This window comes from Protomyctophum parallelum (genome assembly GCF_964188405.1).
Source record: "Protomyctophum parallelum genome assembly, chromosome: 18".
In the NCBI taxonomy this organism is placed as follows: Eukaryota; Metazoa; Chordata; class Actinopteri; order Myctophiformes; family Myctophidae; genus Protomyctophum; species Protomyctophum parallelum.
This window is the reverse complement of record NC_139716.1, coordinates 15,314,818-15,336,510: the sequence shown is the minus strand read 5'-3', so window position 1 is coordinate 15,336,510 and position 21,693 is coordinate 15,314,818. Positions and strand designations below refer to the sequence as shown.

The window sequence follows — 21,693 nt, the reverse complement described above, 5'->3', positions numbered from 1 at the left end:
CCCGCCGACCTAGATTTGGCCCACGGACCTACATTTGGCCCGTGGACTTAGGTAGTTTTCAAGAAGTCTACACATTTTTTTATCAACATTAAATACAGCATGACATTGTGGAATAAAACTTTATCCAAACAATAACAAAAATATCCCTTCGTTTTGGGTCTGAGAGGCTAAATCTCATCAAAATGGTGGTCCGTGGCGTGGCTCAAATATTAAATGAATAAATACATAAATAATGGGCCTTGATATGAAAAGGGTTGGGGGGGGGGGGGGGGGGAGCAGTGGTTTGAATCACTGGAGTTTACTCTGTTTTTAGTATTGAAAAGTATGAATTGTCGCACATCAATGACATCACATCAATGACATCATCACATCATGGCGGAGAATCTGATGTAAATAATGAAGCAATCCCCGAAGGTCAGAGGTCAAAATCAACTGTCCTGCTGTGCTCTGTGTGTGTGTGTGTGTGTGTGTGTGTGTGAGAGAGAGAGAGAGAGAGAGAGAGCGTGTGTGTGTGTGTGTGTGTGTGTGTGTGTGTGAGAGAGAGAGAGAGAGCGTGTGTGTGCGTGCGTGAGTTGATCTTGGGTCTAGTATTGCTAAATCATGACTGCTTTTTGGTTTTAATTTAAATAAAGTGTTTTCCTCTAAATGTGTTGAAATGTGTCCGTTGGAATGTCTTTTGTTGTGTGTAGAAAATAAGTAAAAAGTCTCTTCTGTTCTGGTTGGAAATATGAGCTGTATCCAGTGTTGTTTTCGTCGACTTAAACCAAGACGAAAAATGATCGTCGACTACCTTTTTTCACTCGCGAAAACTAAATGAAAACTGAGCTATGATGACTAAAACTAAGACTAAATATCCTGACAATTTCTTCAACAAATAAAAACTAGACTAAAATGTTTGGAAGGGACTAGTGGAAAAGAGATCCAGTATGAGTCATTTTACAATTGGTTACATGCTGAAAATAGCTGCTATGTTCAGCAAGTGAAAAAAAACTCATTACGATGGCATCAAGGCCTGCCAAAATAAAATTTGTTTGACTAAATCAACTAGATTTAGTCGACTAAAATCTTATATTTTGTCGACTAAAACTAGACTAACACTAAAACATTCCACGTGACTAAACTATGACTAAAACTAAATTAAGTTTCATTCCAAAGACTGACTAAACTAAAATAGAAATTTGCTGGCTGTATCTGCTCTGCTGCCAGTAGTGAGGCTATTATTTATTCATCTTTCATTTGATGGGTGAAGTTTTATTTGTTCAGCACACCTTTATCATACTTATATTAAAACTTTATTTGTAGTATAGCACCTTTCATGACATGATGAAATGCGAGTGCTTTTTACAGTCTATGGTTGAAACCATAGACTGTAGGTTGAAACACTGCCTGGGATGCAACTTTTATCATATAATATTTAAGTTCAGACGTCGGAACCAAACATTTTGTGTCTTGGAAGTGTTATAATAATTAGGTTTGGTCCACATGAGCAACGGTATTGGGGCTATTGACCTGGAGTGTACAAATAAAATGAATTAAAATGTTAAAATAAATATAAAAACAGACGATATGTTCCTTTTAACCACTTAGAAAACAGCCATGATACTATTGTGTTGGATGGCTGCAGTTTGTCTAGTGATCCACAAGGTGGCACTGTTGGATTTCTTATCAACTAGATCCTATGAATCTACCATTAGACATATTCATCTGAAATATGATTAGATCCATGAATCTTGATTGATTGATATAGATTGATTGAAGTATTTATTAACAGTAATCTACAGTAATCTGTTACAATAACAATAAAGATCTATCAGTATGCAAGTACAACTTTTTGATGAATTGAACAAGGTGGACCCTCTTGTAAACAAGTGTAATGCTTTATTGGGTCGTCCACTCACAGTTAACAGTCTTTGTATTGAGTTGTGCTTGAAATGTACTGTAATTCTGCAAACTGTTAATAAATATTTCAATCAATCAATCAAAAAACTGTGACGTCACACCATTCTTAAAGCACTACTTGTTTACAACAGGGTGCACCATTTTCAATTCATCAGAGCATTTAGAGAACGTACAAATAATTCAAATATATACTTCTATATAACAAAAACAAGCAGGAAATCATCATTAAAGGATGTAAATATATCTTAAATGACAGTTGAATAATGAATGTATTTGTATTTATTTACAGATAACAAATTAACAATCAGACAGGGTTTTGGGGTTTTTATTTGTCATTCAATAGTCTCTCAAGACAGACTGTTGCCAAATTTCGAGGAACAACAGGGGAGGCGCTGTTTTCCCGAATATTCTCAGATTGTTGCTGTATTGACTACCTTTCCCGTCGTGCCTCGGTGTTCCTGCTGTATTGACTACCTTTCCCGTCGTGCCTCGGTGTTCCTGCTCTCAGTCCAACATGGCGGCTCCCTTGACTCTGCTGCTGGTCGTGTCGGTGACGATCCGGGCGGTGCTGTTCCGGTCCGGTCTGGCCGCTCTGGTGGCGGACCGGGTGGAGGTGGTGTCGCCGCTCAACGCCTGGAAGAGAGGTCAGCGGCTCATTAGCATCTCATTAGCATCTCATTATTAGCACGTTGAAATAAACGATGAGGTTCTGAATCTCTTCCCGGTTCGTTCAGCCCACAACAACAATCAGTGTTCTCAAACATCTATTCTCCACTTCATGTCAATTCAGTACAATTTTAAATGTAGCTTTATTGGCATGATAACAGCGTCAGGTTAATGATAACTGATAAGTCATACGTTTACATTGCCAAGGCAAGTGCCAAAAGCACAATAATGTAAAGAGGGGGAGAAAATCACACCCCTATGAAGTGATCCTCCTATGTCATCTCAACACAGAGTATGTGAGTCTTTGAGGGTCTGTGTCACAGACCCTCAAAGCTGGACATAGGCGGGTCTTAGCCCTCCAAGCAGAACCCAATGCTACTGAAGTTTCTGACATTATTTAGACCCAGTGCATTGGGTCCTGTTGCATCAGTATCCTGCCACCTGGTACGCAGCCATACTAAAACATAAACAACGTGTTTATGGCCTGTCTGCGCTCTTTGACGACATTTTTTCGTGTGAGGGTTTCTGAATATGTGAAGTATAAGTACCCATACATGCCGCTGCGAATATCTCCTGTGGCGCGGAAGCCGTTAAGTATTTTTAATCTTTGTTTGACCGATTTGGTCGCTTTGATTCTTCTCTTCCTTCCTTGTTTATTGACACCTCATTGTACCGCCTATCTGGCTAGCTAGTGGCGCTATAGCTATGACAGAGCAGATCAGAGGCAGGGACGTAGCCGCACAAGCCAACCGCACACCGGGAGGCGGTACAATAAACGGTAAACAAACAAGAAGAAATAAAGCGACCAAATCGGTCAAACAAAGATTAAAAATACTTAACGGCTTCCGCGCCACAGGAGATATTCGCAGCGGCATGTATAGGTACTTAAAGTTCCCGAATTCAGAATAACTCAAGCAAAAAAAGGCCGCCACACGCCGCAGATAGGATCTTAGAGAGGATGTTTACGTCCGCGTTCCAGAATTCCCATACGAAAATATAGTCATGAACAGGGACCCTACATAAAACTCATCAAAATGTCAGAAAAGCTTTATGTAGGGTTCCGAGAGGGGCTAGGCGGGTCTATACTAGCGCCACTCAAAAACAAAACTATGTACAGTTGTAGTCCTAGAAATGACTGTGATATTACATACCTTTCATGTATTACACAGCAGCATAGATGTCAAAGTGGGGTCCTTGAGTAGCCTTAATTTGCATCTCTAGATTTCTTTTACAATGAGATTAATCTAGAGTTTCGTAAAAAATCCACCGTAGACATTCAAGGTTAGTTCAAGGTTTCTTTATTTTGTTTCCCAAGGGAGAAATCTGTCTTGGACCCAAAGGACCCGCCCTGCAGCATACAGATACCGATACAATAGACAATACAAGACAACAAAGGCACCCAGTGACCCCTACAACATTAAAATACCACACACCACCATATCTAGTGCAGAAGGGGGAAGAACATCACCTCAAAACCTTCGACCCCTACCACGTCTGCCCTCTGCCAGTACTCTGTTAAGGAGTGTCATTGACAGAGGGACAAAGGAATGCTTGTACCTCTTATACTTGCACGCATGGGCCTCGTACCTCCTACCCGTTGGCAATCATGGCATTAGCCTATACTCGGGGTATAGTGCATGGGAGGGGCCAGACACAGTTTTATTAACCTGCCCAATGGTGGCCTGCTCAAAGATGACCTGGGGGGTGATCGGAGGTGACTGTAGACATACCCATGATCTTCCCTGCCATTTTGGCTAATCTAAGGATCTCAGATTTGTATTTTACAGTTGATGATACCATACCTTAGAATTGACTCTATACTAGCTCTATAGAAGATCAGCATTGTGTTTCTACTTACACCAAAAAGTCTGAGCCTACGGAGAAAATGAAGGCGCTGGTGTACTTTTGCACACATACTTGTCAACTACTTAACTTTCTGTCAAGAAATTCTCTGCATGTGATTCTTTTTCTAGGTGTTGGAGTTTGGAGTTTCATTTTTATTAACGGGTTGCACTATTAATATACCGGTATATAATATGCAACATGTAGCTTAGAGCAGGAGTCTCTCTCTTCCTGGTTTTTAAACAGCTGTTGGGTGGAATATGAAGCTTGCAGCGTGGGCGCCCGGCGCTATTGGGAAGCTCCGCCCACGCTCAGTCAGTGCACAACGTTTTTAACTCAAACCTTTGCTTCTGTGTGTGTGTGTGTGGGGGGGGGGGGGGGGGGGGTGATCCCTGCCTGGAACAACATGTTTTCAGATGGGGGTCCGTTGCCAAATACAGATCATTCTGGGGATCCTTGACATTAAAAAGGTTGACATAGAAACATGTGTTTTAGAGAAAACTGTCATTTCAGAATCAGCCTCATAGCGTCTAAATGTGGTTTATTTAGTTGTATCAGTATAGTTAATAAATGATAATTAAATGAATGAATCGATGTGTGTTTCAGTGGTGGAGGGTTTGGCTCTGTTGGATCTGGGAATCTCCCCTTACTCTGGAGATGTGTTTCACGAGGTAACGTGCACACACACACACACACACACACACACACACACACACACACACACACACACACACATTTCGATTTCTTTATTTGAATCCACAAATTACAATTAATTTTTACAAAGAAACAAATATAACGGGGTTGACGGTTCATGTTCACTTAAGGATACACATGGCACCTCCTCCTCCACACAGACAGACTGCCTATAACAGACCAAACAGAACAGTATTTGGCAAGTTGTCTGGCTTTGCTTTTTGTCATGCCAGCTATTCTTAGGCCACTCATGGTCAGTTTATGCACATGGCCCAGGCTTCCGAATATCAGTATGGCAAATCTACAGCGATACCCCAAGTTTGTTATACTTCCAAGTAATGGTTGATACACACACACACACACACACACACACACACACGTATGCGCTTACATGTGTGTGATGTCACTGATACTGTCTGTGTGATGTCACTGATACTGTGTGATGTCATTTCAGACTCCCCTCACCATCTACCTGTTCCACTTTGTGGTGGATTACGCAGAGATCACCTTCATGGTGAGTACTGCTGATGATGTCATCGTGATCGTCAATGACATGCTTGTGGTTTCAACTAGGGGTGGGAGCTATCGATCAATTTATAATTGATACGTTTTGATAACCTTATCGATCGATTAACGGGTTAGTTGATAAGCAGCGTTTTCTATAAAACATCTTGTCTTGTCACATACTGTACCATGCAAAAGCAGAGACGTTTCTGTGGCTACCAAGGGAAGGGGGGGGGGGGGAGACTTATTGTGCGTTCCTCAGCCACGTGCACGTCACGCCCAGAGTCCCAGACAGCACAGAAAACCACTCAACCGGGCGGTCACCGTCACAGAGAGGCAGCGGTGGCCGAACGGTTAGCGGAGCGGTCTTGATATCGGAAGGTCGCTAGTTCGTATCCCTGGACCGGCACGTTAAAATTACCACCGCTGAAGTGCCCTTGGACAAGGCATTGAACCTCTACCATGAAATGTTCTATGAGCAGGGCCTGGCTGTAAACAAGTTCTTGAGCTTGGTCCAGTTACCCTGGGTAAACATAGTACCTTTCCTTTCCTTTTACAGAGTGTGGCTTATTATATACGAACAGTTAAAACTGGTCAGCTAGCTTAGCTTTCTGAACCCGGGGAGCGCTCGAGACACGCGACACGAGACACGCACGCACATGCACTGTGACACTGACTGGACAACCCCTCCTTCTGAGGAGGGTCGGGTGTCATGCAGCGCACCAGGTTTTTGAACAACAAACGCACCGAGTGCACTGAATAAACAAACGGCAAGCGGGCACACCAGTGCGCTCAGTGCGATTCCACATGCTGTATTCTTTTTTTTTCAGTACTTTATTTTAGATTTTTTACAAACACAGAAAATACAAACACAAGCAACAACAACAGAATATGTATTCATGGATATGTGTATGAACACAGAAACATAATAAAAAACAAGGATATAAACAAATACAAATAAATCAAATCAAAAGTTTACAGTATTTACACTACCAAACACGCAGCATCATCAACCGTATCATATGTGTAGTAATACAATAAACAACCAAGAGGGCATTGCCTGACCATGGATTACACCAATGGACCTGCAACATGACTGAGGAACACGTTCCGAATCATATTTATCCAACTGATTATTCATCTTAAAGGATCCACATACTGTATCCTGACCTCTCTCTCTCTCTCTCTCTCTCTCTCTCTCTCTCTCTCTCTCTCTCTCTCTCTCTCTCTCTCAGTTGGCTGATGTCATCACTGCAGTGGCTCTGTACCTCGCAGCAAAGGACTACAACAAACAAGTGGTGAGTAACCAATGAGAGAAGCTTTTACTACAACAAATACCTACCTAATAAGAATTGTAGCTGCAGAGCAAACCCCTTTTGGTGTTTTGAGCATTGTTATACTTTAGCTATTGGAAAATAGCAGATCTATAAGCTCACCAAGTGACGCGATACGAGCTTGTAGATCTGCTATTTTTTGGAAAAGAAACTTGAAAATGTGGCGCGAATCTTTGAATATACTTTCAGAGCGAACGTTTTTAACTCAATCTTTGCTTCTGGGGAGTCCCTGAAACTACATATTGTCAGATGTGGGGTCTTTTTCAGAAAACTCTGATGTGTGTGATTTTGCTTTTGTTCCAGTTCAGAAAGCAGAAGTATGCGCTGGAGGCCGAGCGCTACGCCTTAGACTGCCTGGAGCTCATCAGAAGCCCCGGACAGATGCACTACATACCTCTGAAAGTAGCCATGTTGTAAGTACTGTCTGAGCTCATCAGATAAACTACATACCTCTGAAAGTAGCCATGTTGTAAGTACTGTCTGAGCTCATCAGATGCACTACATACCTCTGTAAAGTAGCCATGTTGTAAGTACTGTCCTGAGCTCATCAGATGCGAGGGGCAGCAGTCTGGCCACGCATGATCAGAAGCCCTAACAGATGTAACCTTTTTGTGCGTGCGTGCGTGCGTGCGTGCGTGCGTGCGTGCGTGCGTGCGTGCGTGCGTGCGTGCGTGCGTGCGTGCGTGCGTGCGTGTGCGTGTGTGTGTGTGTGTGTGTGTGTGTGCGCTTTCAGTTACCTCCTGAACCCGTTCACCATCCTGTCCTGTGTAGCTAAGTCCACCTGCGGCCTCAACAACACTATTATAGCTCTGTACATACTGGCTACCATTAAAGGTACAAATTATAACCCTATATATATACTCTAACACTACTGAACAACACTATTATAGCTCTGTATGTATATACTGGCTACCATTAAAGGTACAAATATAACCCTATATATATACTCTAACACTACTGAACGCTGTACATACTGGCTACTATAAAAGGCACAAATATGAACGTTACTAAACCCCACATGTCTTGTTTGTTGACAGGAAGTGCCTTACTGAGCGCCATCTTTCTGGCTCTGGCCACGTATCAGTCCATCTATCCTGTGACGCTGTTCGCTCCCGCACTGCTCTACCTGCTACAGGTAAAACCCTTTAGATGTCCCCATACACACTGCTCTACCTGCTACAGGTAAAACCCTTTAGATGTCCCCATACACACTGCTCTACCTGCTACAGGTAAAACCCTTTAGATGTCCACATACACACTGCTGTACCTGCTACAGGTAAAACCCTTTACATGTCCCCATACACACTGCTCTACCTGCTACAGGTAAAACCCTTTAGATGTCCCCATACACACTGCTGTACCTGCTACAGGTAAAACCCGTTAGATGTCCCCATACACACTGCTCTACCTGCTACAGGTAAAACCCTTTAGATGTCCCCATACACACTGCTCTACCTGCTACAGGTAAAACCCTTTAGCTGTCCCCATACACACTGCTCTACCTGCTACAGGTAAAACCCTTTAGATGTCCCCATACACACTGCTCTACCTGCTACAGGTAAAACCCTTTAGATGTCCCCATACACACTGCTCTACCTGCTACAGTTAAAACCATGTATATGTCCCCATACACACTGCTGTACTTACTACAGGTAAAACCATGTATATGTCCCCATACACACTGCTGTACAGGTAAAACCCTTTAGATGTCCCCATACACACTGCTGTACAGGTAAAACCCTTTAGATGTCCCCATACACACTGCTGTACCTACTACAGGTAAACCCCTTTAGATGTCCCCATACACACTGCTGTACCTACTACAGGTAAAACCCTTTAGATGTCCCCATACACACTGCTGTACCTACTACAGGTAAAACCCTTTAGATGTCCCCATACACAATGCTGTACTTACTACAGGTAAAACCATGTGTATGGGGACATATACACACATACAGAAGCACAAGAATGCCCGTCTCTCTCTCGCTCTGTCTGTCTGTCACAGCGTCAGTACATTCAGGTGGGCGTTCTGGGCGTTCCCAGTATGCCTTCATGTTCCTGTCTGTCACAGCGTCAGTACAGTCAGGTGGGCGTTCTGGGCATTCCCAGTATGCCTTCATGTTCCTGTCTGTCTCTCTCTCTACAGCGTCAGTACATCCCAGTCAACGTGTACCTGTCTGTGTCTCTCTACCTGTCTCCCTCTCACAGCGTCAGTACATCTTGGTGAACCTGTACCTGTCTGTCTGTCTCTCTCTACCTGTCTCACAGCGTCAGTACTTCCCGGTGAACGTGTACCTGTCTGTCTCTCTCTACCTGTCTCACAGCGTCAGTACATCCCAGTCAACGTGTACCTGTCTGTCTCTCTCTACCTGTCTGTCTCTCTCTACCTGTCTCACAGCGTCAGTACATCCCAGTGAACGTGTACCTGTCTGTCTCTCTCTACCTGTCTGTCTCTCTCTACCTGTCTGTCTCTCTCTACCTGTCTCACAGCGTCAGTACATCCCAGTGAACGTGAGGAGGTGGGGCTTCTGGGCGTTCCTGCTCCAATACGCCTTCATGTTCCTGGGCAGTCTGGTGGTGCTGGTCGGCCTCAGCTTCTTCCTGCTGGGATCCTGGGACTTCCTGCCGTCCGTGTATGGATTCATGTGAGTGGGGGGGGGGGGGGATTACTCAAGCTTATTGATTACCTGTTATCGATAAGCTTTGGGCTTATCTAGCCTGTTAAGCTCGTGAGCTTGTAGATCTGCTATTTTTATTTTATTTTTTCTCCCAATGGGTTAAACAATCAAGACAAGAGGCGATCAATCGATAAATGTAATCCTCCACGCTGGCACAAACATGTCGGTCTAAAAGTCTTGATACCTGCCAACCAGCGCTGTCCGGGGAAAGGACAGTTTCGTCAATATTATTTTCCAAAAGTAAAAAGGTATAATTTGCCTTCCGTCTGTTAGAAAACTACTGTATTTGAAGGCCCTAGTAAGAGACACTACTGTAATACTACTGTATTTGAAGGCCCTAGTAAGAGATACTACTGTAATACTACTGTATTTGAAGGCCCTAGTAAGAGATACTACTGTAAAAATACTGTATTTGAAGGCCCTAGTAAGAGATACTATACTGTCGTCTGCAGTTGTTGTGGAATCTTTCGGAGAGCACTTATAACACAGTTAAACAACATAACGAGACAGACACAATTCAGAGTTTCAGAGTATTAGAATCTTGTATTCGAATACGGAGCCAGCAATGAAGCGTTGCAATGGAACACCATGTACCGACTCAACACAACTCAGTCAGACTTCAGCTTAAATACATTCCTACTGCCTCAGGGAGAGTAGGTGGGTCTTAACCTTAGAGTATATACAGTATGAATAGAGAGGGCATCCGAGTTCTCCTTCCATCCACTTGCATTAAGTTGCTCAAAAGCGCATGAGGCGATTTCACTCCTCCTTCCGGGTAGGAACAGAGTGCATTCTGAGATGGATTGGCCCCAAACACATGAACGCGCTGCCGTTGAACGTGCACAAACGTGCACGAGCGTGCTGCCTTCGTGAACGTGCACAATGATAGTCAACGGACCAGCGCGTTCATGTGTTTGGGCCCACGCTGCAATACCTTCATTCGGCCACTATGTCGCCTCAGGGTTTCCTCTGGGTGCCGTCTCTATTCATTATACTCTATGGTCTTAACTAACACATGAGACAATGGGAAGACCCCTTCAGGCCACACAAGCCACAGGTCAAATGACAGTAAAGAACAGCTTCTCATAGTTTAGTTTTCCCATGAGGGATTTGATCTCCTTAAATGTATAACTTAGGTATTCCACATTTCCTCGACACAGTCTTTCCACAAAATAATAGAAAATATGAACCCGGCTCGATAAGCCTGATCACATGGAACTCTTCTGGCTGAGATGGTCCTACACTTCCTAACTCTCTCTCTCTCTCTCTCTCTGTGTTGTCTATGTCTCTCCCAGTCTCTCGGTTCCAGACCTGACCCCTAACATCGGTCTGTTCTGGTATTTCTTCGCTGAGATGTTCCAACACTTCCGTCTCTTCTTCCTCTGCGTGTTCCAGATCAACGTCTTCTTCTACACTATCCCCCTGTCCATCAAACTGCAGTAAGACACGCACGCACACACACACACACACACACACTCGAAATTTAACAAAAATCTTCTAAATCCTAAATTTCCTTTCTGAAATAAATATTTTCACAATTTTTCAAAAATAGTAGACCTACACGAGTGGCGCGCTACGAGCTTGTAGATCTGCTATTTTTCAATAGCTAAATTATAACGATGTTTAAAACACCAAAAGGGGTTCCCGCCCCCAAAATGTACTTCCAAAGTGTGTACAGTGTTTAACCGGTTTTGCCCTGAGGGCGATTCTAAAAAAACAAACAGTTTGTTTCTATGTCAGTGGTGCTCAATCTTTTTCACGTCAAGGACCACCAGAATTATCTGTATTTGGCCACGGACCCCATCTGACAATGTGTTGTTTCAGGGACCCCGCCAGAAGCAAAGATTTGAGTTAAAAACGTACGTGTGTGTGTGTGCGTGTGTGCGTGTGCGTGTGTGTGTGTGTGTGTGTGTGTGCGTGTGCGCGTGTGCGTGTGTGTACCTTTCAGGGACCACCCGGTCTTCCTGATCTTCATGCAGATCGCCGTGGTGTCCATCTTTAAGTCCTATCCCACCGTAGGAGACATCTCTCTGTACCTGTCCTTCCTGCCGCTCTGGAACCATCTCTACCGATGTAAGTATACGTTTATACTAGTAGGCATGTAACGATATATATACCAGCTCAGTGGCCTTGTGGTTAGAGTGTCCGCCCTGAGACTGGGAGGTTGGGCGTTCGATCCCTGGCCGGGTCATAGCAAAGACTGTAAAAATGGGACCCAGTGCCTCCCTGCTTGACACTCGGCATCAAGGGTTGGATTGGGGGTAAGTCCCTGCGACATACTAGCCGACTAGCGTCATGTCCAGGGGGTGTACTTGGACATCAAGCTGCCTCACGCTACAGAAACAGGACATAGGCTCCTGCCCTGCTATAGGCCCCATGGCTCGGCAAGGCTACTTACTTACTTACTTATGTAACGATATATGGTATATCGATATTAATCCCGACGATATAATTCGATTTATTGAAATAAATAAAAACGATTTTCAATCATGTACAAGCGCTTTCTGGAGAGAAATGAGTCACTTTCAGTAGTAGAGGCCTGTAGAGGGGAGCTGTCTGTGTCTGTGCCCAGGTCTTTGATGCTCATTAATAATATCTCTTTCAGCGCCACCTGGTGGTCACCAGTTTAGGCTTTGAGTGCCAATTCTCCCATTATAAAAAAAGAAAGAAATTGTAATTCTATTATGCATGTAATGTGCATAATCACCTGTACACTAGATTAGAGGAATTTTCTAAATATGGATTAAAAAAAAGAGAGAAAAGAAAGAGAATATATATATATATATTATATATATTATTTTTTAATTCCCAAGGGAAGACGTCTTGTCGTCCGTGGCATCCGGTCCATAATTGGCAATTAGACGTCTTGACGTTTATGGCTCTTAAACTGTTTTAATACATCAAGGAAGGCAATTATGTTTCTTCATTGTCAAAAGTAATGCTACTTCTTTTGCAATGTAGTTAAAAAATAGCTTTGGGGGGGGTAAGATAAATTATTTTTTGTTTAAAATATGGTGAGAAATCGTATCGTGAACCTCATATCGTGATACGAATCGTATCGTGAGTTGAGTGAATCGTTACATGCCTAGTTTATACCACTGTGGAGCCATCTGTACTAATGTATTTTTTGGATAAAACATCTGTATCCAAAAAATGGATTTTAGCGAGCAAGCTTTATATTGATAAAGAAAAAAATATTAAAAGGTCCCCAAGACGTCCTTAGCACCGCGCGGTATTGTTTGATACCGTCTTTTGTAACCAACATGTTAACAAAACAAAACCCAAAACTAAATTAACGGGTTCATTAATATACACTAGGGAAGGGAAATTCTTGGCCGAATATGATTAATATTATATATATCTTTTTTCCTACCATTGCTGTCATGGCCGTACCATTTTGGGCGGGAACCCCTTTTGGTGTTTTAAACATTATGTTATAATTTAGCTATTGAAAAATAGCAGATCTACAAGCTCATAGCACGCCACCGAGTGGCGCGCTACGAGCTTGTAGGTCTGCTATTCTTTCCAGAAAACTGGAGGATTTAGAAGATTTTTTTTTTATTTCGAGGTCGGGCCTGAAATGGTTATGGCAAAACTTTACTTAAATAATAATCACTATTCTGGGTCCATAAAACATTTATTCCGCTCTTTTGAATGCATTCATTGCATACACTATTCGGTGATATATTTTCTGCCTATTCGGGCCGAAACCGAATAGGCCGAAACTGCATTTTTAGCCATTTTCGGGCCGAATATTTTCTGCAGACGAATATTCGGTGCATCACTAAAGTCCAGGTGTGTGTTTCCAGTCCTCCGGAACATCTTCCTGGTGTCGTGCGTGATGCTGGCGTGCTCCGCCCTCTTCCCCGTTCTCTGGCACCTGTGGATCTACGCCGGCAGCGCCAACTCCAACTTCTACTACGCCATCACCCTGCTGTTCAACGTGGCGCAGGTAGGTGGCGCTGTTGACCCATGTAGACATGAGGCCCATTCTGTTGACCCATTAAGACATGAGGCCCATTCTAAAAAGAAAATGTCCACATGCAAGAATGATCTGTATTTGGCCACGGACCCCCATCTGAAAATATGTTGTTCCAGGGACCCCCCCAGGGACCCCTCAAGAAGAAATATGTTGTTCCATGCTTTAACATGATATGAGACTGCTCTCTATGAGCAACGTGCACCCCTCCAGACAGCGCAGTGCATTTTTGCGCACCGACATTCTTACCAGAGCTGTTGACAATCACAACAAAACTGTCCCACATTTTTCCTCCGAGGTGGAAAGCCTGGTGATGCGAGGTTAGTCCCACATTGCTTGTTGCTTTGCGTTTCACCTCGCTCGCTGAAGGGGGCCGCCATGATTGCATTAATATAGCCATGTGTGTGACTGTGTGTGTGTGCAAGCGAAAGAGAGAGAGAGAGCGCTCTCGAGTCGTTGACTCTGTTCAACAGACAATATCAACTTTAGAATGTAATAATTACAATGCACGCATGTCTATTTTTGAAACCTATTTTTAAAGTTGAAGGGTTTAATTTATAAATCTCGGATCCTCACGGTTATTTCGGGTATTCTGCATTTCAGATACCCGAAACGAGATCCGCAGCTTTGAAATGGAACCGACCCGTTCCCCGACGGCACGTCAATATTTTGCACCCGACCCGGCTCGGTTCTCGGGTCGGATCTCGGGTATTCGGGTCCGGGTGGACCCGTGCTGCCCTCTAGTTCCAGGGTCCCCCCCCAGAATATATAAATAAATATGTTGTTCCAGGGACCAAAGATTTGCACTTTGCAAAACGATTTGCAAAACGCACTGACGAGGTTTTATACAGTGTTGATTTCGTCAACTAATAGAAAAATAGCAGATCTACAAGCTAAATAGCCGATATACAGTTGTGAGCTTGTCTATCGGCTATTTAGCAAGTGTAAAATCAGCCATTATACGACGGCATCAAAATACGCCAAAATACATTTCAGTCGACTAAATCAACTGTAGATTTAGTCAACTGAAATCGCGTGACATGTAGTCGACTAAAACTAGACTAACACTAAATCATTTCAGGTGACTAAAAACTAAATTAAAACAATTCAAAAGACTAATGACTAAAAGCTGGTTTGGTGTCTTTCAGATCCTGCTGGTGTCAGACTATTTCTACGCCTATCTGAGGAGAGAACATCACCTGATCCACGGGCTGTACCTGAAGAGACCGGACGGGACCGAGGCTACGCTAGTGCTAAAATAACACACATGCACACACAAACACACACACGCACGCACACACACACACACGTACACACACACACACACACACACACGTACACACACACACTGAACCGAGGTGGGGGGGGGGCCTGACATGGTCCATTTTATATTTATCCAGCATGTTTGAGCCACGGAACCACCATTTTGAAGACATTTAGCCACGCAGTCCAAAAACCAAAACAATATTTTGTTATTGACAAAAGGTATCCTTCCTCCAAGTAGTACTGTAGTACTGTAAGGTATCCTTCCTCCAAGTAGTACTGCTTGTCAAAATGTGAATTACAGACTTGAAAAGAAAAGAATCCAAGGCAATAGTTTATTTGATGATGAGCAAGGCAAATAAATAACAGGACCTACGCGTTTCGACCAAAAGGTCTTCGTCAGGGTCTATCTTTTGTTATTGTTGGATAGGATTTTGTGCCCAAATTCCATGCTGTATTGATGTGTATACCACACATCAATCAATACAGCGTGGAATTTAGGAGGAGAGACAACAGGCAAACGATCAAAATAACAATTCTTCTACATTCTCTAATTGTGTAGACTTCTTGTAAATTAACTAATGCAGTTTAACGAAAATGTAACTCTTGAGAGCGTACAATCATTTTGGTTTCATTTTACGCTCTATCTCATGGGTTAAAAAGATCTATAAGGGTCCATTTGGTTACCGACAGTACTTCCATCGTTTAGCTGGGGACCACCTGGAACCCCCTCAAGGACCACTGGTGGTCCCCGACCACCTGGAACCCCCTCAAGGACCACTGGTGGTCCCCAGACCACTAGGGACCACCTGGAACCCCCTCAAGGACCACTGGTGGTCCCCAGACCACTAGGGACCACCTGGAACCCCCTCAAGGACCACTGGTGGTCCCCAGACCACTAGGGACCACCTGGAACCCCCTCAAGGACCCCTGGTGGTCCCCGGACCACTGGGGACCACCTGGAACCCCCACAATGACCCCTGGTGGTCCCTGGACCACTATGGACCACCTGGAACCCCCACAATGACCCCTGGTGGTCCCCGGACCTCTGGCTGAAAACCATTGACTATGCAAAGACTAGTTTGTCATTGGAGACGGTGGTGACGCTGGGAGACAGCGACACCCGGTGGCAGGATGGGACAACAGTTTTTGGCGGTGGAGATTATATTTCTTCTTCTCAAGCCTTTTTCATTATCTTTTGAATTAAAAAAAAACTGCATGAAACTCGGTAATCTAAAAATAACACGAAATACATTGCTTTTCCTAATGACTAAGTTATTAATTAACCCATTTTGGGCGGGAACCCCTTTTCATGTCACGCTTTAGCTATTGAAAAATAGCAGACCTACAAGCTTGTAGGTCTGCTATTTTTGAAAAGTCGAAGAACCACTGACATAGAAACATAGCTTTTTCAGAAAACTGTCAGGATGTAGAAGACATTTATAGAATCTGATCTCAGGTCAAAATGGGATAATAAAAAACAAACCACGGTAGCGGCAGTAATTAATTTTATACCAGGAGTTTGACGTGATGGGTTTTTATTTTTTTTACTCTGGCACCGGGATGGAGACGGGAGGGGGTTCTTCATTCTGTGGGAGTGGGACATTATTTACATTATCACATTTAAACCTGAGACCAGATTCTACTAAATGTTTTCTAAATCCTGACAGTTTTCTGAAAAAAACCCCATGTTTCTATGTCGGTCGTTCTCAAACATTTTCACGTCAAGGACCTCCCAAAAATGTACTACTATAGCCTACGTAATTACGATTTTTCTAAATCGATCTACAAGCTTGTAGATCTGCTATTTTTCAATAGCTAAAGTATAACATAATGCTGGGTTTTATACCAGTTGCATGACTAGTATAAACCCATTGAGAACCTGTCCCTGAGGTCCATTCTACAGGGTGGTAACGTGTCCAAAAACGGTTTCAAATTCAATCGTAGCAGATCTACAAGTTGAAAAACGTGATGCTTTTGTGTGGCGCTGTAATTGGTGATGTCCCTAATTGAGGGGGGGTCCCCAGATATAGATCTACAAGCTCATACCGCGCCACAGAGGGCCGCGCTAAGAGCTTGTAGGTCTGCTATTTTAGAAAAATAGCAAATTAGGCACAAATGTTTGAATATATAATTATATATTCTTTCAGAGCGAACCTTTTAAAGAAATCTTCTGGTGGGTCGCTGGAACAACATATTTTCAGCCAAATACATATATTTTTGGGGGTCCTTGACATGAAAATGTTTGAGAACGAATGACATAGAAACATGGGGTTTCTCAGAAAACTGTCAGGATTTAGAAGGCATTTGTAGAATCATCCTCAGGTCAAAATGGGTTAATCTATATGCTCTATTGCCCTGTGCACCTGTCACTAGCCTTCTGAGGTGTGCATCTGCCTTTTGCTAAAACAAATAGATTGTGATACAGTGAAACCAGATGGAAGTCGTGTGAAGCAAGTGTCTTCAGTCGGGCGGAGTCAGGTTATCTGACAACCACTGCTGTATGTAATGTGTATATATGTTATTTATTATTATTATGGGCTGTTTATTACGGGGTAGTGTTTATTACCCAGTTAAAGGGACACTTCAACCCCTTTTGCAACCAGATCTTATTTTAATGATGTCTGGGAGACAGCACTTTCCTGGGTGGTTTTATGTGGGTAAACTGGGCTCACTTCCTTCCTGGACTACAATTCCCATAATGCTTTGGTGCACTGCTGCTCCTTGTGGATATGGGCAGGGCTGTCTTGCTGAGACAACGTGTAGTCCAGGAAGTAAGGGAGCCCAGTGTCTGTGACATCATGGAGCCCATTGACACTTAGAAATACTAAAATATCTAAAAACTCAAATTACCCACATGAAAACCCCAGTAAATTGTTTCTTGTCTGGTTGCAAAAGGGTTGTAGTGTCCCTTTAATGTTATGTTATGAAAGGGTTAATGTAATATCTGGTGAATGAAATAAGTAACGTGGAAGGATTGTTTTTTTTTCTATCATGAAGAGATCATGAAGTTTAATAAAATATCATGTACTTAAACGTTTTTATTAAACATGTGGGAATCGTTTGCTTTTCTTTTCATTTCAACACAATTTGAATCTAGCCAAAGAAGAGTCTGTCTAGAGCGCCCCTCACTTCACACGGGTGTGATTTGTTCTATATCCATCCATCCATCTTCAACCGCTTATCCGTAGTCAGGTCGTGGGGGCAACGGCTCCACCAGAGAGCTCCAGACTTCCCTCTCCAGAGCAACATTATAGTGACTTCCTCCTGGGGGATCCCGAGACGTTCCAAGGCCAGTGAGTCGATGTAATCCCTCCATCTGCACCTCGGTCTGCCCCGGGGTCTCCTCCCAGTGGGACGTGATCCTTTGTCTGCCCCGGGGTCTCCTCCCAGTGGGACGTGCCTTGAGGACCTCCCTAGGGAGGCGCCCGAGAGGCATCCTAACCAGATGCCCCGAACCACCTAAGCTGGCTCCTTTCCAGGCGAAGGAGCAGCGACTCTACTCCGAGTCTCTCTCGTGTGACTGAACTTCTCACCCTATCTCTAAGGGAGACGCCAGCCACCCGTCGAAGAAGACTAATTTCGGCCGCTTGTATTCGCAACCTTACTTACCTTACATTATATTCCTCCAGATTCTGTCCAAAAATCCTGCAAATCGTTACACAGTATCTCTATAGTCATGTGTTCAGGACGGATCTGTCCGATATTTCATATTCCATCCAAATTGGCTAACATTGGCTTTCAAAGTTTGCAGGATTGGCCCGTTTTGATGATTTGAGGCCACAGAATGCGTCAAATCATCCAATTGCCATCCAAGGCATGAGAAGAAATGGCACCCTTTTCACATTGGCCTATTATAGCGTCACCAGGAGGCCACAACCTGCCCTGGTGGAGACCTTTGCCCCGAGGGGGACCTTATCTAGTTGTCAATGTTCTGTTGGTTGTGATTGGCCAACCTTTGCATGCCGGTTTGTGCGTCCCGACTCATATTTGTGCATTCCTTTACAGCCCCACAGAACAAGCACGGTACATCAGTCGTCGATCCATAACTTCACCGTGCGTCAGAAGAGCCATCGACTAACCTGTGAGAGATGCTCAGCTGGAGGGTTCCTCTGAGAGGACCAACTGGAGGATGCTTACGGGTCGCGGTCACCGTAGGACACAAGCTGTACACCTTCGGAGTGTCTCCAGAGGCGCCAGCTTGCCCACGGGAGTACACCGGCCATCAGATCAGTGTGTACGTCTTAAACACCGGGGCTCTGCACTGGCGGAAGTTGTCGGTGAGAAGGAAACGAGGCGAGAAGAGCCTGCCCCCCGAGGTTCCCTACATGCGCAAAGGACACTCTGCGGTGCTGGTGGAAGGTATCGTTTACATCTGGGGAGGGGGGTTGTGGATGCTCGTGGATGATGCAGATGACCGGGTGTATGCGTTAGACGTGGACACCCACAGATGGCTGAAGACACAGGTTTCTGGGACCCTCCCAGATTTGAGGTTCAAACACTCTGCCTGCGTCTTGGGGAAGGTCATGTATGTGCACGGAGGATTTAATCGCGTTACATGCATGAGATGCAACGACATGTACAAGTTGGACACCTCCACAATGGTCTGGTCTTCAATTATCAGCGGAGGAGATCTACCGCCCGCTTCATGGCTTCACCAAGCCACCATCATCGGGACAAATATGTTTGTAGTCGGGGGCTGTGGGGTCGGGGAGCAACCCAACAACAGCATCAGAGTGTTTGACACAGAGACCAACCACTGGCTGAGCATCACGCCTTCTGCACAGTCTGTCCCTGAACACTGCTCCACCTATGGCGCTGCAGCCTTTACCTACAATGGAGAGCTGTACGTGTTTGGTGGTAGTGAGAACTGCTCTGGTCTGTGGAAGTTCAATACAAAGACCTTCTCCTGGAAGAAGGTGGATCCCAAGGGGAAAGGCCCGTCTAAGGCGTCTCGTACGGGCTGTTGTTGCATGCTGGGAGACCGTGTCTTCCTCTTTTATGATGATCTAGTGTACATCTTAGACTTGAGTCCAAGTCTCCAGACATTCTGCAAGCTGGCGGTGATTCAGCACGGTCTGGATAAGTCTGAACTCCCTCACCACATCAAGTGGGAACTGGCAGCCATGATGTCGGGTGGGAACTGGCAGCTGCAGGGAACTGTCCTCAACTGGGAACTAGAATTAGACGGGAACTGGAAGAAGGTGACTCGCAGAAAGTGGGAAATGACAGCAGGTGGGAACTGGCAGAGGCAGCCATGACATCAGCTGAGAACTGGCAGGGGAAATGAACCCACCTATATGCTAACTAAACAATGCGGAATACAGCAATGCTAATCGCTGTCCCAGCACATTTCTAACACCCGTGGCACACGTGAGTGACGTGATGAGTACTTTATGGTATTAGCATAGGTGTGCTTCCCTCCGCAGCTCAAAGGAGCTCGCTAGCCCTCCTGTCCGTAGCAGTATGAAGCCTTTAACGGCTCCTTTTGACTCCTAAGGTGAGTAGTATAAACAGTGGTAAGGTTTCTCTTACCACCTTGTCATGCGGGCGGCTCTTGGAGTGGCGAGGCTTCCCCGCTCTCTCTCTCTCTCTAGGCAGGGGGATTGGGCGAGAGTGGCGTCCTCTTCCACCTCTCTTCTCCGTGTCCGTCTCTGATCCTGTAAGCCTGTCAGACAGAACAGCAATGAGAACGTGCACACAATACGCTACACCAACCTGGGAGCGTGTATGGCTGTATTCTGCGCGTCTTAAGTACCAGGTCTTATTCCCTAACTTGAGTAAACTAAAGACCTGGAGGCGTGATCAATGCCATTTGGGAATAAGTTAGTTAGGGAATAAGACCTGGTACTTAAGACACGCACAATACAGCCCTGTGTCTCTGTGAGGCGTGCCCCTGTTAGCCTGTGGTGAACCAGCCGTCACCACACACTGACTGAGAGCGGCTTTATATACTACCTTCCTGATGCCGCGCGGCTGGCGATCATTTCCGTCTGGCCTATTATGAAGTTCGGCACATACACTCGGCCTATTGGCTGCCCGAGGGGGGCGTCTCACGCTCTTGAGTGCGTTGCGACAGACGTACGTACCATGGCAACGCACTCACTACGACGGGGGTTTCTTACTGAGATCCCACAATATATATATATGTATAGTTTAATTATATAGATATTCCACTGTGACGTTCTTAGCTTACGCATGTTTCATGATAACTACTTTTTATGTATGTGATATATTGCCATGTTTTTTGTTCTTGCTCTGGATTAAGAGCGTATGCAAAATGCCTAAATTGTAAATTGAATAGAAACCAATGTGGGATATGTTATAGTATAGACACCTTTACAAACACATTGGTGAAGAACATTCCTGGTAAGAAATGTATTCACAGATTTTTATTACTATTCCCTGACTGAAATGTTTTGTTGGATGACGGTTTGTGCGTCCCAACCATAGACTGTAAAAAATATGGACAAAGCGTTCCCCGGGTCTAACATGCACGTAAAATGAAGCCTGTCAGTCGTTGAATTGTACATCGCCATCTTTCTAGATCCGTTTTGGCCCAGCTGGCCATTGGCTGGCCCAGACAACGAGGCGGGACTTCCCCCCTTCTTCTTAGTTGGTTTTTATTTTGACTCGAGTGGGTAGGGAATCCCGATCATAGACTGTACCGGTACTACCATGCCCCTCAGAACATACGTGACTTTATGGTAATTTTTTTTTATAAATGGGACCATAATTTTCCAAAAAGAATATTATGACATTAGAAATGAGACTTTAAACTAGTGACTGGAAGCAGAAAGTATTCATGACCATGTTTATTAAGGTAATACAGTCT

At 44.4% G+C, this 21,693-nt stretch overlaps 2 protein-coding genes across 2 annotated transcripts; both read left to right on the top strand.

Moving 5' to 3' along the window:
• Positions 1 to 2,413: 2,413 nt before the first annotated feature.
• On the top strand, positions 2,414 to 15,182 carry pigu (phosphatidylinositol glycan anchor biosynthesis, class U; the record flags this gene model as incomplete). The annotated part of the gene is made up of 12 exons (XM_083789173.1): positions 2,414 to 2,543; positions 5,014 to 5,078; positions 5,555 to 5,614; positions 6,840 to 6,902; positions 7,242 to 7,351; positions 7,672 to 7,772; positions 7,976 to 8,073; positions 9,429 to 9,583; positions 10,912 to 11,055; positions 11,565 to 11,689; positions 13,426 to 13,568; positions 14,744 to 15,182. The coding sequence occupies 12 exons, from the start codon at positions 2,414 to 2,416 to the stop codon at positions 14,855 to 14,857; spliced, it is 1,308 nt and encodes a 435-aa protein (XP_083645299.1). The 3' UTR covers positions 14,858 to 15,182.
• A 3,767-nt stretch (positions 15,183 to 18,949) lies between these two features.
• On the top strand, positions 18,950 to 20,119 carry LOC310875982 (kelch domain-containing protein 3-like; the record flags this gene model as incomplete). Its single annotated transcript, XM_083789431.1, has 1 exon — positions 18,950 to 20,119. One exon carries the CDS (start codon positions 18,950 to 18,952, stop codon positions 20,117 to 20,119), a length of 1,170 nt encoding a protein of 389 aa, XP_083645557.1.
• Positions 20,120 to 21,693: the final 1,574 nt, after the last annotated feature.